Source organism: Plectropomus leopardus, chromosome 12, assembly GCF_008729295.1.
Source record: "Plectropomus leopardus isolate mb chromosome 12, YSFRI_Pleo_2.0, whole genome shotgun sequence".
Classification (NCBI taxonomy): Eukaryota; Metazoa; Chordata; class Actinopteri; order Perciformes; family Serranidae; genus Plectropomus; species Plectropomus leopardus.
The window spans coordinates 29,056,070-29,074,860 of NC_056474.1; the positions used below are offsets into that span (position 1 = coordinate 29,056,070).

The 18,791-nt window shown below is 39.9% G+C and overlaps 1 protein-coding gene across 1 annotated transcript in view; it reads left to right on the plus strand.

Moving 5' to 3' along the window:
• brinp2 (bone morphogenetic protein/retinoic acid inducible neural-specific 2) overlaps positions 1-18,791 on the plus strand; it is a 146,517-nt gene that overhangs the window by 63,704 nt on the left and 64,022 nt on the right. Inside the window, exon 4 of the mRNA XM_042498336.1 lies at positions 7,087-7,192. Within this exon, the coding sequence (XP_042354270.1) occupies positions 7,087-7,192 (106 nt within the window). The remainder of the gene's footprint in view (positions 1-7,086; positions 7,193-18,791) is intronic.

Below are 18,791 nucleotides of genomic sequence, written 5' to 3' on the forward strand. Positions count from 1 at the left end.
ACTTTTAGTAATGCAGCCTTACCTATAAAAAGCGTAACTTGTGGGCCTTGGGATTCAGATGAAGGAACCAATTTAAGTCTATTCTGAGTAATAATTTTAGTTTTGACTCAAAGGGAGGACAAGTGCAATTTTTTTGATACATGCTGCATCAATAATTTGGCGTAAGAATGTAAATAGCCTGGATTATGGTCCTAAAATCAGTAATTATAATACCACTGCTGAAAAAAAGAACAGTTGTGCATTAGGGGGTGTATTAAAAAAAGTTTTAGGGTCACAAGAAATCACACACCACTCTGCCATGTTTGAATAATGCACATTGTTGAATAAACATTAAAAACAAAATGGCCCAGGTTGAACGATCCACTCTGTGAAGGGCTCTTGGGAGTTTTCAACAAAGGCAGAGAAGGGGGTGGCAGCTCTCAGGTGGATTGTCATTGAAGTTCCTCACATGAGTTACAAACAAGCCCAGCATGTATTCGGTGTAACACAGCTGAAATCTCTCAGCTCTGAGGCTTTAGCTATTCCTGAAAACAAAGAAAGTCAAATATAAAGTGAAGGCTATGGGAATATAGATTATAATAGTGAACATCACAGTCATTATTAGCACACAGAGATTGAGTAATAAAGTAAAAATATATATGCAAGTCTTACATGAAAGTGATACTTGCAACATTTACAGTATCTAACAGTTGGAGTTGCCGGAGCTGCAGGCATTTTGTCCAATTGTATTTAGTGATCTTGCCTTTTTTCCCAAAAGTTAATCAGTATTGTGTTGCCATGGCACAGTAAGTAGTGACCCAGCAGGACACAGTAACAGCTCTGTGCTGCTTTAAAGCTGGAGTACTGGTGTTCAATTATGGACATAACTACTGTGAGCCAAGCTGTTTTGGCCAAACACTTTATATGACCCTGTGCATTCCTTTGCATGTGTTGCCATGAGAGCAATGCCCGTTCAAAGCATATCTGTTCAGAACTGATTGATTGCTTGGCTTCAGATATGACTGCTTTCAGCTTTCACAAGAGCTGCTCATCTAAACAACAACATTCATAAACTGTGCTTCCTTGGGTCCAGAGCAATCGCCTACACTTGCCATGATATATTTGCTTCCCCAAGCAATGTTAGAGTAAATTTGCTAACAGCTACCTATTACTGTAGCGAGCCACAGAGAGCAAAACTTACCCACAGACGTAAAAAGAAAACCAGGTACAGTGTTAGGGGTAGGCCTCCACTCATTCCAATGAAAGTTGATCAGTGGCACACAAAGTCTAAAAAGCTTGACTTCAAGGGAATAAAATTACCAGGATCTTCTGCATCACTGGGCCCATAAAGCAAGCGCACTAGAGACTTCAACCAGCCTTGTGGCTACCTTGCCCTACGACAACAGACAGGTTCCACCCGGTGACGCCGCCCGTGCATGTATGTGGCAGACATGGCAGGTGCTGTCCGGCTGTATAAAACAACACCGCAACGACTTCTAGTATCCTGCTGGATTCTTACCTGATGCAGCAAAGTACCTTTTGGCGTCACACTCTCACCCCAAAAGCACTGATAAAGCAGTGCTATTTAACAAGTTCAGAATGACAACGGGCTGTAAATACCTAATTTAATTCAGGACGTGGGCAGCATGTGTGTGCTAAAGTGCTGCATGGAAGGCAACCATTATGGCTTTTGAAGTTCCCAAAAACATTCTGTTTGTACTGAACTGAATGGGAAAACAGAAGTTCCTTCTAATAACATTACCATGAATAAAATTAATGTATCATCCTGTAAGTTGTAGTCAAACAACAATTTGCAGTCCATGTCTACTTGCTCCAAACAGCCAATGTACCAAATGCACAGACATTAGCTGTAGCTAGCTAGCAATAGTTTTCTCCAGACAGCTGTCATTTTCTTCCTGTCTCTGTATGTTGATGAAGTTCAAATTTTCTACTGAAGTTAAGGCAGTTTTCTACATCTTTACTTTAATTTGCAACACCTAAAGCAAAACTGTGCCTGTTGGCATCCACTTGCATCTTTGCATTGACTATATAGGCAACATGCTACCTCAGAAATTCCCTTTTAGATCAGTGTGAACATACTGTTTGGAGTCTGAATTTAATTTGATCACAGAACTGATTTTGTTCCACAGTCTGTACAAAACCATGAATGAGATGCAACAGTTGAATCTTTTTCATTATTCAAGCAGGGATTATCTGCACCCACATCTTTTAACAACAACCCAAAATGGCCTCTTTCCCCCTCAGCTAATCTCCCTTTGCTTCTCGCCTTTATGTCTCGCTAATCTTTACATCTCAGCGACGTCGCTCTCCGAGATATTTGAGAGATGTTTGAGATGTGTATCTTTTGTAGCGCCTTGAAGGCTAACTTCCATTTCTTTTGATAATAGATGCAATCTTAATGCAAGGCAGAGTGTGAAGATGTGAGGAACAAGAGTTTTTTTTTTTTTTTTCAGGATGGCAAATTCGTACAGGATGCATCATTTGCCAAATTGCATGATTTAGCTGGAAAATGGCTTTCCAGAGGCCATATCTATCTTCTGAGGCTAATTGTACTATCTTGAACACTCATTCCGGAAATTGACTATTGGTTTTATCTTTGCTCATTCTGTCTTAATGTTCTTTGCTTTTTCTGTGCTCTTTTGGTACATTTCAATCTCTTCAGTGCTTGCCCTTTGTATCCTTTATATACTTGACTTTTATCTACTTTCATTCTCATTATGTTATCTGCTTTGCATCAGTTTTCCTCAATCAGCAGCTCCACAGCATCTTTAATAATGTGTTAGTTAGGATGTTGTTTGAGTATCATAATAACCATTGCACTTATATAAGAAACACTTAAATCCAGGTCAGGTGTTTGTGCTACAATCTAATTACATTGACGTTACAGTTGAAATGTCAGGGATCGCTCTTCAGCTTAGACACAGAAAAAAATAAGGGTTGCTTTCCTTTTTTCTCTTCATACAGAAACACAGAATGGCACAGTAAGAACCACTTGAGGCTGTTATAAAAAGACAGCGGCGCTGACAAAAGTACAGAAATACTCAATTTTTAAGAATATCAAGCAGCGGAAATTGAGTCTTTTCTTTCACAACAGATCTATAGCAGCTGTGTCTATATCTTAAAGTGGAGAGTGATATAAGACCTTTCCTCAATAAGGAGCGTTTCTACTTTGCTGTTTGGGGCATAGAAGGAATTCATTAGTCAAGGACATAATGCCTATAGTATTCACCTGTTTAGGTTGATTAAAAAATTATTCCAATCTAAATATCACAAACGCATTATACCAGATTCTATAAGAAGTGAGCATAATACACAACAAAGTGTCCTCCTGATATAGACAATAATGGATGTGGTAGAGGCAAAGAAGTCCCCTTCAAATCTATTTTTAAGGAATGCTTTGTGTGTGTAGTCAGTGAAGCGTTTTTTTTTTCACCAGTTAGACTGCGCTGTGCAGCCTGAAGTAGATGTATGGTTGCTATGGTTACCTGCAGATTGATATTGCTGACAGATTTTGAACGCAGTTTAAGGAGACTGTCCTTCAAAGAATGAAACCATTAGTCATTATAGCAAATGTCCCTGAAAAAAAACCATTCATGTTTTAGAGACAAAGCTGGTAATGGTTGCAGTAATTATGATGGGAGAGGAAGAGGAAGTTGGGTGACATTGTTATAGAGAGACAGAGGGCAACACATTCTCACTTCAAATACCAATGCTTGTACGGTGGCCCCCTGCGTCAATTTGGGATTTTGAGGGACAGACAGTGTCAATTTACACTTGTTACTTAAATTTGCTCTGTCTCAAATTAAACTTTTGTTTTTACAGGAAATGCGCTATTACTGCGTCCAATATTTTTTAAAGTAAACTTAGATGATTGTAAGTGAAAAAATCTTTAAGCTTTACTGCCTTTGGTTCGGACAACAAAACAACATGGTTAGGTTTAGAAAAAAATGTGGTTTGTCTTAAAATACATATTTCTGTTACCAACATTTTACTGTCCATTACATACATCACGTGACATACTTCACTAGCATAGTATGTTAAACACACTATCACATAACTTCATTATTAAAACAACTTGATTGACTTTTGGTCGCACATGGGAAATGAGCAGCGGGCTCATCGGGTCTGGAGTTGCTTTATCTGTTATATAGGTATCTCAATATGAGACCAAATATCACCAAATATCATCTAAAATTTTTGGAGATTGTAATATTGTATGTTTTGTTTTCTTCTGGTTTTAAAAGCTGCATTACAGTAAAGTGCAACAGAATTTTAAGGAAAATTCATGAAACAGCTATTTATTGATGCAGCGGTGGCACGGTTTGGTAATACAACTTTGTTAGCCTTAGAAAGATGTGTTTTTCATTAAATAATGATGTGTTATGTATAGAACATCAGTTCATCATAAAATGACATAAGTACACAAGGTGACATGACATAACTACATATAGGGCATAAGTACATCATGTTAAAGTCAGTATTTACTTTTTTTTCACATGGGATACAAACAGTGGTCTCCTGGGTGAAATTCCTGTGCTTTTTTGACCTCTTCCTGACACTGCTTTTTATACTGCCTATGGGATCGTAATGTTGACCGCTGACCATTGCTTGACGTGGTTGAACCAGGGAATTCATATGTCCACCACGACAAAGGACTCAAAATGACTTCTCACTTGTTTCCATGGCGACTTTTATGCATTGCAAGACACCAGCAGTAACACTGTGTGAAAGGTAACTTGTCATTTCATGTATTTGTGAGTTCTCTAAAGTGATGTAATTTTCTGAACATTGTTCTAACTGTTCTATTTTTTGCCTTTACCCACATAGTCATTATATTCACATTGCCAATTATTGTTTATCCAAAAATAACATTTTATAAAGATTTTGTGAAAGCATCAGCTATAAACTCTACAATATCATCGCAATATTGAGGTATCTGGACAGTAATATTGCAGTTTTCCTCATATACCCCTCTCTCACCAAAATTAGCGTGTGCACATGGGTTTTTCAAACACAGGTAAACGCGCTAAATATAGGTGATAGACTGCGTTCCCACTGCCACTGAACACACCGCCGCAGCAGATGAGTCTGCCTTTCTTTCAGTTTTTATGTATGCATGTGTGTGTGTGTGTGTATGTGTGTGTGTGTGTGTTGTGACGTCACAGACAGGCAGGAGAATAGGTAAACAGTAGACAGCAGCAGGAACAAAAGCCTTTGAAAACTTTTCAGTGGTTCTTCTCTTTATATTGTAGCGACTCACACTGACGAGGCTACCAGGCGTTCTCTCGTTTCTCCGTTCTTTATTTCTGACACAGAACACAGGTTACTGTAGGCCGTAACCAACGCCAAAATAACAAAAACAGCCTGTCTACTGCTCCGGTAACACAACTCATCAACTCTTAACTTTGCCGCCGTCTTTTCCGAATCACACACACCACGCTCTCTCCAGGAAGAATAACAACCAACCCTCCTAACTTTCTGCCAATCACAAGTGAGTCTTCTCATGCAAATCACTGTGATAGGCAGCAACAAGAGACTGACAGGCTTAACGTCAAAGCATCTCATATTACAGGCATGGTGTGTTCACTGACCTGAAGAAAACTGGTAACTCTGAACTCTCTAACTGATCCCTTCCTTAATTAAGCATAACTGCCTTAACACTGTGAACCTGACATCACAATTAACATAAACATGTCAGTCAGTCCGTTACACTATATTTCTTAATTATTCAGTCTCTCTTTCAAACTTGGTGCAGACTAACTTGGAGTACTGTTTTAGGAGGAGAGGGAGGGTAATTAGTAATGGCTCGTCATTGCATCTCGCTGGTTAAGGAGCTGAAATTAGTGCGTTCACGTGGGTGTTGTATTCCCATCAATGCCAATAGGAGCTGGAGGCGGTAAAAACCTGTGTCTATTGCAGTCATTTGCGACTGTGAATGCTGATCGTACTTATTCTCATTGCACTGAAAAGCCAGAAGTTTGTGGGTGTTACTGTTTTTTGTTTTTTTGTGCAGTGGTAATGAGGCTATATCAACCAGACTTTATTGCAAATATGTTTGTATTTACCACAATACTAATTAAAATTTAAAAGGTAAATCTGGCTTTTTTTGTGTAAAACCTTCAAGCTGGGTTTTATGGGGGGACCTGGTGTCAAAAGCTAGTATTAAAAGCTTGATTAATTAAGCAGACAGTGAGTTTACAGGGCACATAGTGTTAACTACTTAATCAAATTACCACAAACTGTCTGACATCAGACCTCAGGTGGGGTAGTCTTCCGGATAAGAAGCCCTTGTTAGTTTCTTGGGTTCTGGGCAAAATACAGTGTGTCCCTGACACTGTAGTCTGCTGTTTGAACGTGATGAGTGCTTAAAACATAATGAATGCTTAAAGACAGGATACATTTACAATGCAAAGGAAGTGGGAAGAACTGTGGTCATAAGGGCTCACATTTGCCCATGGTACAAAAAACAGCATCGATTATGGTTTAAACAAAAAAATACTTCAGAAATTGTAAAAATAATTAAAAGATGAGGCAATTGTAAAGCCAACTTTCCTGTGGTGTGACGATGCAGAACAAACATCAAATTTCATGCTCCCTCTCTCTAACTTCTTTAATATCTGATGAACCCATAAATCTGGTTGCTTTCAAACACACTCATGCAACAATAGTAATCATCAGACCGAGGCCCTCTACTTAAGGTGACCTTCCCTTTGCGTCTCTTCAAACTTTAAATCCTCTGTTCTTTCACAAACACCTGCGCTTGCTCTCTCACATTTCTCATCCCTCTCTCCCTCCCTTCCCTGCCAGACAGCCGGCACATTGCAGGCAGCTGTGGCTGCAGGTGTGGGAGTGGGGCAAAAGATGGCGATAGTTTTCTCTGCTGTCAGAGGGCTTTGCCACGTTGTGTCCTCTGCCTGCCTTCACACGCTCCGCCTGCCACAAGCTGTGTGCTTGACTGCCAGAAATGGGAACAAACATCTGCCTCATTCACTGCTAATGTGGCATTTTATTAAAAAAAAAAAACAACAACAAAAAAAAAAAAAACCATATATTTTAAATAGATGTGTCCTTCCCTCTGTTTCCTAGGTAACCGAAACGAGGACGGGCCCTCTCGGCTGCAGTAACTACGACAGCTTGGATTCAGTTAGCTCGGTGTTGGTGCACAGCCCGGAAAATAAGATCCACCTAAAGGGTAAGGCTGGAGAACACACAAACACACACACACACGCACACACACACACACTCATATTCACTTGCCCACACAGAGTCATGAAGAAAAGGTCCGCTGAAGGATTTTCCGCACACACACACACACTTAACACACACTCCATGCCACCTCCATCTGCCACCCTGCCAAGCCTCTCACCTCCTGCGTGTAGTTGTTGGCCGGGATGACCCTTTACTTTACGCTGCAGTAGTTTATATGTCTGTTCTGCCTGACTGGCTCTAGGCCTCATGGGGAATCTGTTTTCTTACCAGGCTTTAGATGGACCGTGTCTGGCCACACTGACCCCAACCTAACCCCTCCAACTGCACCTGGAACACTTAGTACACAAGTAAAGCTCAAGTGGTAATCCGTGGACTGGCCTTCTTGTTTGATATGATTGCGATGGAGGTTATTGGTGGAGCGAGAAACCTCTCTTTGACATCTAATCACGCCGTAATGATCTTGGCTTAATAAGCATATTGGCTCTGCAGCACTTGGTGCAGTTCAGTTTAATGTGCATATAATGTTTTGCAGTGATACATTATAGTCCTAACTATAGCTTCTGTATTTGGTATGTGGCCAACAAGCTAGTGTCACAAAGTTAGCTTCTAGTTATAAACTGTTAACATTCAGCAGAGCTCATATAACAACACGTTGTGTGAATGTGTGAAGATCTATTTTTGTCTCTGGGGGTGTTGATATTTTTGTGAAATGTGAAAAAATTGTGATCATGGCTGTAAAAAAAGTGTAAAAGAGCCCACTGTTGCTTTTATTAGTGAAAAGACAATAATCGCAGCACTGAGGGAGACATTTTCAGTTCGGCATTCAAGGTTAAAAGAGTGGGTTGGAGTATAGGTGGTAAAGCTGTGGGTAGGGGGCTGAGTGTGTAAATATGGATAGCCTCCTGAGACCCTGAAGAAAAAACAACAAACAAAAAATCTCAATTTTTAAAAACAAAATTCAGGTAATTAGGATGTATAGTACATAATCAAAAATAATTTTTTCACATTATGCCCCTATACTGCCGATAGCTGTGGCCGGAGGCATTATGATTTTGGGTTGTCCATCTGTCTGTCCACGCGTCCGTCCTATCTCAAGAATCTCAAGAATGCCTTGAGGGAATTTCTTCAAATTTGGCAAAAACGTCGTCTTGGACTCAACAATGAACTAGTTAGATGTTGGAGGTAATAGGCCAGAGGTTAAAGTAACTTGGACCTTGTCTGTCTTTCTTGTGAATGTTATATGGAAATTTTAAAAATGTATTTGGGCACAAACGTTCACTTGCACTCACTGATTAACTGATTAGATTTTGGTGGTCAAAGGTCAAGGTTAATGTGACCTTCCATATGTCTGGGTCCAGTTAATCATGTACATGTAACAGCAATCTGTGTCATATCCCCCTCAGAGGACAAACATGAATGGCCTGGTCTCAGGAGGATAGGGGTATACACTATTTACGGTTGCAGTAAGGAGCATCCATTAGCATGGTAAAGACAGAGCACTAATGGTTGGTGATCTGGGAAATGAGGCTGTGTCTCTGAAGTATTCTGCCACGCCTGCATCTGCAGGTCGACTTGAAACAGCCTTATGAAACAGCCTAATGGCATTTAGAAGGAACCAAACACCTCACCAGTCTGTCAGCCTCCTATTGGAAACCCAATTTTTTAAAAGGCAAAACTAAAAAAAAAAAAATCCACAAGATAAGCTAAACACAGCAGCACTGATTTATATTTAACTTGTACCACTGATGATATGATTCAGATTCCCTTTGAGGAGAGCTTGTGAGTTGCACACACAGCTGGTGATGGTTGACATATATGCCAAGATGGAACAGGAGGCGGTCAGTGAACAGTGAACACTGCACAGCCAGTGCATTAAGGGGTCGGTTTAACACTGAATACTGAGGGGAACTAATTTCCCTGATTTCCATATTTAATATACTGCTAGGATGTGAGACCCCCACATCCTCCAAGATAATTGTGCCTATGGTCGTTATATAGGGTATGAAAGGACATTTTTTGCTGAGCTCTCTATCTAAAGGAGTGAAATCTTTACTGTCTGTACATACTAACATCAGGTGTTTGTCATTAAGTGATGAGTTTAATTTTACATGGTTTTGAAAGAAACTCGAGTTTGACACTTCCCCTACTCCATATGTGCATACACTCTCTCCTGACGCTGCTGTGCTTCTGACACATTCACTGTGGCAGGTGTCACAAAAACACGGTGCGAACAAAGGATCCGCTGACTTCTGAGTTAAATTAATAAAGCTATTTTTACTTTATGGATTCACTCATCTTTACTGAGTGCATTTGTGTGTTAAAGTCCCTCTCCAGTTAAAAATGTGCTTCTCCTATTGCTGATTCACTTGAGTGTTTGAGCTTCACTGTGCACGAAGATATGTGTTTTCTGCTGAAGCGGGGGAAGTGCTTACCTTAAATCACTGCAGTGTACACAAGTGTGATGTGGAAAATGTTGTTCAGAGCAAATTATTTTGATATGTTTTAAAACATGCCCTGAGTGAAAGTATATTCAGTCTTATTTTCCCTCTTGTTAAGTCGTATTACTGCCACTTATCTTTCCGCCGGCACATACCACATGCCAAAATATATTCTGACATTATTTTCTCTCTCTTGTTGACATCACAGTATCAAAGGGTCACTTCAAAAAAAAAAGTTGGCTCCCAGGGTAATGTCCTTTGGATTTTTTAATGGAATCTACATTTCCAGTTTTCCTCTTGGCTAAATACCTTATTCACATTTTTCTTTTAGACTTACCTCTGAGGCAATCTTTCGTGGATTGTACCACTTCAGGTGTTAATAATTCAGTAGCAGATACTTCTACTTCTATTACTACTACTGAAATGATGATTGCAACTTTCTTGAGATTGCTTTATAAGAGAACAGGCTTGTGGGCAGACTGTCTAATGGACAAAAATATTAAAAGAGCATAACGAAAAGAATATCAAAATACTATTATCCTCCTTGGTCACCCAGCCTTTTCGTTTCCCTTTAAGAGAATAATCACCGGCACTGATCTGTAACCTCTCCCAAAAAGGAGACAAAGGGGGACCAAACTTTCAAGTCATTTCAGTTTGTCCTTGAGACTGTACCTAATCCCGGGTGTGAAATATCACACATTTCATTGGGGTGCTGCTTCACAGTGGGTACTTCAGATTTCTCTAAAGCTCAAGTATAATTTGCTTTTCTGTTGAAAGGCTAAGGCCAAAGGCATTGGTGTTGTTGGAATGCAGTCCGTGTGCCCTGTGCCTCTGAAGTGATGAGTATTATCAGCATGGGATCTGGCTGCAGTGTGGCGTCTAACAAAGTAAGAAAAATAGCTTGGTTTCAGAGCAGCAGCACCATGTAAAAACTGCAATTGGAGCAGGCATTGTGAGGCATTTTTCTATGTACGAATGCATTTTAGACTCATTATTATGCATACTTTAAGGTTTGAAAGCCGGGGTAGAAAGTTTTCTAGAAAAGGGGAAAAAAAACTCTAGCACAATGTTTAATCTTACTTGTTTTTTGTAATCTGTAGTACTTAATACAATGATCTGCACAAGTAGAAATTCATCTTAATCCTCCCAATCATGATTGTGATCCTGATGCCAATATAGAGAAAGTTTTTGTATGTATTTGCATTTGTTTGTTTGTATGTTTTCTTTGCAATTGCATGAAATGTTGCTGTAGCTAATAAACATGGCCTTGAGCTTGAATTAGCTGCAGACATGAGCCTTTTGCAACCGTTAACAAAAAGTTTATCTAACAGCAACCCTTTCTCAACATATTGACACCTTTTTAAAATTTTGTTTTGGTTAGACTCTCTTTTAGGCCCTCTTTGTGAAAAGTCCATCTGCCTTTTTTGGGTTGCCTCCCACTGTGGGGCAGCTGTTGCAAATGCTGGAATAGTAACTTTTTCTGCAGGATTTCTCATCTTTGATTAAGGCTTTCACCATCTGAAGCGACGTGCCAATTAGTGCTTATCCCAACTCGTCACATAATGCTTTGCAGTGAATTTTCACTTCGACTTAAATGTTACGCTATCATTCTGCATCTGCTGTTAATGTTCTGGAATGCCACAACCATGATGTCACCAACTGCACATAGTGGGATGACATGGCACATGGTTATGTTTAGGCAACAACAGCAAAAGGCAACCAATGCCGAAATGTCATCAAACGCACATGTTGGCACAGATGGCTAGGATTAGGTAAGATGTAGGTGTTGAAAAAACTAACATCACATTCATATGGGAAGCAAACACTGGACCTCTTAACCTGACACTGTCCTGCTGTTTTTCATGCACATAATAGGTTCTCTTCGGCTGTGTTCTCAAGTGATGCTGTCCGTGCATGTATCATGGGGCAACTGAAGGTGCCGTTCGGCCATCCACCAATATAACAACACCATGACGCCATCTATTAGCATTTGATGCGGGCCTAAAAGGTACCTTTTAGCGTTGCGCACTTATGCATTTGAAGAACAGCCAATAGGAACATCCTCTCTTTGAAATGACATGTGATCGACCAAAGTCTCCTATCATAGGCTGGATTCTCTAAAGCCTGAAAACAGAGCCAAGAGAAGACACAGAAATCTAGCTTTCTCTCAGAACACATAGATTACAAGTTACATGCTACAAATGGCCCATTCAAACAACCTACGACTTATAAGAGAGGCAGACACATATGACAGTCACAGGGATATTAGATGCAATGTTCTATAGTAGGTGATGTTACACTGGAACATATAACAGATGATGATACTAGACAGAGACTTGCATGACCATCTGACTTCCATAACAGATTTAAACCTCTCTGGATTGTCCTTTGTATCTGAGAGAAGCTCTTCAAAATTGGTCCATGACAAAAGTTTTCGTACGTGTCATTTAAGAAGGAATCTGTTTGAGCAATTAGCAATTCCCTCAGGAGTTGGTAAAGACTGAGACTGAGCAAGAAATTTTAAAAAAAGCAATTTTTGATGTATATATGTGGCCAGAACCACACCTCAGAGTCCAAATCTTCTGTTTGTGAGTTCTTATTGGTGCATGGAAATACTTGACATCAGCTTTTGCCATTACAACCCCACCAATTTAACACCAGTCAGAGGAGGACAGGAAATACACTTATACAGACATCTCCCATGTTGTTGTCCCAACAATAGTGATGGACAGACCATGTCTTTTCACAGTAGTTCCTTTGAGTTGTTGCAAGTAAATTTATCAAAACAAGTTTTTGGTTTTATTTGGATTGATACATCTTTGCAAGTTGTGGTGCCATATGCAAAATATGGGGTCAGTTTTCTCCGTGATACTCCATTATGGTACTGTCAAGTTCAGAGGTTTCATCTTGGGTGCACCTTAATCTGGCCTCATTAACCCAATGTAATAGGCAGCAAAAGATTTGTTCTTCCATGTTTGCCCATCACTTAAATTACCAGTGCTGTTCAACACAACAGTGTGTTCATTCCATTATTTACATTAAGAAGCTGTTAAGAAAATACATTTAAAGAGCCTTCAAAGTTACACGGTCGGTCATACGTAATCAGTATTAGTATTTTTTTTTAACAAGAAAATGAGTTTTGCCATCTCATTTGTCAGGTCCAGTCTTTTTTTGTGGGTACACTAAGACATTGGTTGTAGGTTGGCTGAAGTTAAATTTTCTAAATGTGCTGTATTAATCCAATTTATTGTCTTATATTATATTATATTGCCCTCTGCTACAGAACTAAACTTTCCTTCTATTTACTAATGGTGTAATGCATGATGTGTTTGTTGTATGTTGATTTTGCTGAAAGTGCCAACCACAGCAATGTCCAGGGATAAACTCTTCCTCTAATTCCAGCCAATTAGCCTAATGGGTTCCATTTAAGTACAATTTCAGAACTCTTATCCTGGCAGCTCAATCAACAAAAATTAGACCATGCAAGTTGTTCCTGGCTTTCATAGCACTAAAGAAAGTCTGTGTTTTAGCTGTGTTGTGTAGTCGTTTGATATGGAATGAGTACCTAAGGGGGAAACGGGTATTTCTGTGGGAAGATTCAGTCAAGTAAAACTTGAATGTTTGGTATTCGTACTTCCCAATAATTCTTTCAATTCCTCCATGTAAACCTCTCCATTGTAACAGGACGAACAGCTCAAACTACACAGCCTTTTTTTGTTGGAGCCTCTGCACCACTGATAAATGATAAAAGAAAAAAAACTATATCAGAGTTATAGGACAGAAAAGTGTTACATCATTTCGTGGTCGAAACTCTAAAACTCTGTGCTGTACATTCTGTAGTCAAGTTGAAAAAGTCTCTTTGTATTTTCTATTCCCCGAATGCTTCAACACTCCACTGTTCTTACTCTCTCTGATCTCTGACTCTGATTGCATGCTTCTCTGTGTGTATGTTGTGTACCTTGAGGCTTTGCCTCGGTGTTTGTGTGTATGAGTGCCTCTGTGAGATGAAGACCACTGTGTCGGTGCCAACAGTGGCAACTCTTCTCTCATCATTAATGATTGTCAGAAACAGCCTGACTTGAGCCTTGACTCTGAGCCATGCTTTGAAGTGGAGTTGCAAATTCATTATTATTTTTATTGAATGTTTTTGCAAGGCTTTTTGCTTTCAAAATTAAAACCTCTTCAGTTATTAGCTGTGCAGCTCTATTGTGCATATGAATTTGTGTTTGAGTGGGTGGTGTGCTTGAATATGAGTGTATCAACAACACATCAGGAGTCCAGGGACAACAAGTCCGGTAGCAACAAACAGGAGCGTGGGGAGAGATGTGGACACAAAATACAGAAAGCACTGCACCAGTTAGATTAAGCAGCATGTAGTTTACATAATTGTTCTCACAAAACCAAAGAAAAAAAACCCTGCTCCCACCACAACGCCCCATTTGGACTTTGTATTATAGAGGACAAACTTCACCCGGAGACAAGTGTACTCAGAAATACAGACTCAGAGAATACAGTATTTCTATGATTCATCCCCTAATCTCAGTTTCACTTCTCCTGACAGAAGGTTTACTAGAACCTGCAGTGACATCATTCTCTGGCAATGTGTTGGAACAAAAATAAAGTGCCTCGGCAGTCCCCAAAACCATCCTTTAAAAGGCCTTGGTCACACTGTAAAGATATCCCCATAATTTAATTATTGTCTCTGTTTAAAAACATATTATACAGAGCGACATAAAGGTCTAGTGTGTAGGGTTTAGTGGCATTTATTGAGAATTCAGATTGCAGCCAACTGAAACTTCTCCCATGTGCCAAGCCAACATGTTCTCATCCCAAGTCATGACATATTGCTGCTTTGCAGTACTTCCGTGACAACATATCATGCTCTATGTATTCCTTCATGTCTGTTGTTGACATTCTGGGATGCTGTAACAGTGATGCAAACAAAAGCACATGGTTGGATTACTCTGAATGTGGTTATGTGTAAACTACAAAAGCACAAGGTAACCAAGACAGCAACACAAACAAAAGCACATGCTTAGGATTACAAGAACAAGGGCATGAATGGTTAGGATAAGGTAAAAGAGGCACATGGTAAGGTGTAGAAAAAAAAATCCCCTGTGGCCACAGAGGAATTTTCCCCATAGGACACCAGTGTAAAAAGGTTTCTGAAGAATTGTTGACAGTACAGAACTTGTAGGCGGGGCCAGAGGGAGAAACACTGCTGCACATATTCAGTGGGTGGTACATAACAGAAGTAAATCCAGAAGCTAGAACTGTTTCAATGAATGTGCCAGGCGAGCAACTCCATTGGACTAAATAGGCACCATCTTTGGTCTCGAATTTATATATTACTAAAATCTATGCCAGCTCTGTATGTAGAAATGCCCCATTCTAAAGTAACAAAAACACCGCAATTCTTAGTTCTAGATTACTATACAAGAATGAAAACACAGTTAGGAATAATATCATCCATTTCTGCCAATGGAACTTCCTGAATCCTACATAATTGACCTTGAACACTCACTTAGATCTTATTTTTATAGGTTAGTTATTGTTCCTCTCTTTAATTACTATTACAGCCCCATTACTGGTTTTCAGTAGAGGGGGCAGCCTACAGACCCTGAGGCAGACATAAATGTGTGGGCAGACATTCAATTTCCGTGATTATGTAATCATAATAGACAGCATTGGCACATGTTTGTACTGATTTTGCCGATTATACAATTATAATTCTTCCTATTTATCAAAAACTATATATAACATAGGCTATACGAGTCACTCAAAGTCATATGTTGTATTCCATTTCCTTGGCACCAGGCCAATTTGCCATGATCTGAAAGCAACATACTGTTGGATGAAGTCTTAATGCATATAGAATATTAATATACATTAGCAGGTCAGTGTAAGTGCAGCCCACCTGGGCGGCAGCCCTGGAAATGGAACACAATTTGGTGGACACAATGTCCCACCAGCAAAGAGATACAAGTAAACATGACATTAACATTGGGGCTGAAGGCCAAAAAATGGGGCATAGACATGCCATTGGAATATATAGGAGAGTATGTTGCTTCCCTCACGGTAACTTACTCCTCTACTTAGTAGTACACCCACCTCATCAAATACAACTACACCACCGATGTTACTTTTGAATGAAGTGGATCCGATAATCTAGCGACGGCATGAAGAATGAGAGGGGCTGAGGGGTGAGACTGAATGGGGCTGAGCACAAGGGGAACATATTTTTGAACAGGGACTGATGATGGACATAGATGAGGAAAAGTTAGGATGAGAAAACCCAAAGAGTGAGATTACTTCATCCACCTCCCATGGTTTCTGTAATGAGAAAGAAGGAGTTGAGGAGTTTAGGGCAAAGACAATTGAATAGAAAGCCCTAGTTTAGGCATCACCAACTGGCAGACCGCGGTCCGGATCTGGACCAAAACTTTGTCCTATCTGGACCAGTGGCGAAGGTGGGATAAAATGTAAGAATGACAACAATATTTTTTAAGTAGTGCTGGGCAGTTAATTGAAAAATATTCTAAGACATTCAGCAACTCCCACGCATCTGCTGTGCATCTCACGCTTTTGGGCTCTGTCTCACGCTCTCATGACACCGAGGAAAATCTCACGCCAAAACACAGTGAGGGCAGAAGTGTTGAACAATCATGTAAAAAAAAGGACCGACTTTGACTGTAGACCAGCTCAGTATTTGACAGCCACAGCATTTCATTATTGCGGATTAAACACCTGATAGTCCGCCAGCAGCGCAGTGAGACAGACAAACAGAGTGCAGCTTCTCCTTGAAGCATCAGTGTCTGAAACACACAAATTTTCAGAGGTGAAAAGTGACTTCTTTAGACTTCTACAGACTACTTTGTGTGAGTTTCAGGTTTAATCAGACTTTGGATGAATTATTTAGAAACACCAGGACGCATTGCTCTGTGTCTTATTCAGCCACTCACGCTGACCTCTAATTTTTATTACTAGGGGCAAATGCAATGTTTTGGGGGCCTGGGGCCACAAGCGCATGACCTTATTTTCATCCTGTCTCTAACTGGGAATGTTGGCAGGCTGCTAATAGCTATAGGAGAAGTAGGCCTACTCAAAAGTTTTTAATTCCTGAGTGAAATGTCTAATAGCACAGAAGTTTCACAGAAGGAGAAGTCAGAATCCTGCAGTCAGGAGAGGTTGGCCTATTATCACCACAATGTGCTTAAATTTACCTGAAGTTTGTTTAAGATGGAGCTTTTTTTTTTTTTATAATGCTGGAAAGTTTAACAAATAATAATAAATCATGTGTTTATTACACTCCAACAAACCCTGGTCACATGAAACTGTATCAGTGAACTATGAGGGCAAAAAACAAACCACAAAAAGGCAAAATAATCATTCATTAATCCTAATCGAGGTAAAAATGTGCAATTATTTGTGATTCTGATTTTAGGCATGAGGTTCGGACCTTTGCTGGGGGGAATTTTAGCAACTGGATCCCTTTGAGTTTTCATTGAATACCCCTGCTCTAGCTACATACAGATAGCACAACAAATCTGATCAGATAACAAGTTGCCTTTGTTCTTGTAATAATACTTTTTTTATATAACCTATAAAACAATAACTAAACAATAAACCTAAGGCCCATTATAATACCTGGAATTATCCTTTACAATTACTTTACATTTCACTTACCTCCACATTGCTATGAAAACAAGTCAGTCCCTGAACTGTTTCTTCTTCAAGTGCAGGCTTGAATATGTACAGTTTAGTTCTCTAGAGAACATAATGCCTGCTCTCTCACACCACTCTTGACTGCATAGCAAGCCCCTCAACCTTAGTCAGAGAACAAATACTGCTTAGTTTCAGCTACTTGTCCCAGAACATGCTTGGTAACTTAACCATACTGTTGGATCAATGTGTGCTTCAGAATGCATTTATTTACTGAAATGACCCTTTAAGTAAAGCTTTACTGTAGTTTTTCTGGTATGAGCCTTACTATGTTCCTGCCTGGTGACCATGATGTAACAATCCGGCATCCTGGCACATAACTGTGTTGAATGGAACAACAGGGATGAATGGAGATTTGGTCAGTACTCACTTCCATGATTAGAAATATCTCTGCTGAAACACAAACGTTCGCTACCACGCCTAATGAAGTAATCTGTATTATGACCCTACTATTTTGTAGAAGACTGACAGAAAGCAAAACTCTTTTAGTAAAACCAAACTTATTAACTGTCAAGAACATCAGCATTCTACAGTATCTGGGCAGGGCAGTTACAGTATGGTAAGGCTGGGGGAAAAAATGGTGTTAGAGCAATTCGTCAAAGGGTTGTCGGGGTTAGAAAACTAAAATCTTTAGCTTAGGGAAACATTGTGCTAAAAGGTGGATGTTAATTGTGATTATGTGACAGGAGGCGAACACTCTTGTCCTGCATGAAAGTCAACTTTGCTACATGCCCACCCAAGAACCCTTCCTTCGCCCCTTTATTTTCCACAATGCTGCATATAGAGCACACTCATAGACTCTAAAACAAAAGTGAATATAGCCATTGTGAAGTCACCCTCTGGTTTGTGTACAACCTTTTTTTAAATGACACCTTGATTTTGGTATTTTGGCCATTGCCATCTTTGGAGCCAGAACTGACCATATTTGGAAGGTGATGCTGTGGAGGAGCGACAGGTGGATCGGACAGAGAACCCAGAGTTGGCTACTGGTAGTGACTTGTTACTTACATGGTAGCCACACCCTAATGCATACCCTGCTTTATGATCTATTTTACTCTAAAAAATAAACAAAATAAACATCACGCTGCCTCCCGCTGACCAATACAAAGAGTGCAGGTTTGAGGCACCTCCATATTGGCTTTACTTTTCAGAACAAGAGATAACTCCTTGGATACACTACTTCGCACATTAGCAGTGGACCGTTAGATGTAAATTGTGAATGACATACATAATTCCTGGGGATATAAGACTGATAAAAAGACCAGTTACAGATATAAAGCTACAACAATAAATTTTATTCCACTTGCGGCTTGGAGGCGCAGAATCCACTTTGTTAGTCCACCAGACCCTGACCTCTCTCCTGTACTGGCAGGTGCAAAACAGCCACTTTATTCCTCCTCTGAGACCTCTAGAAGTACTTTC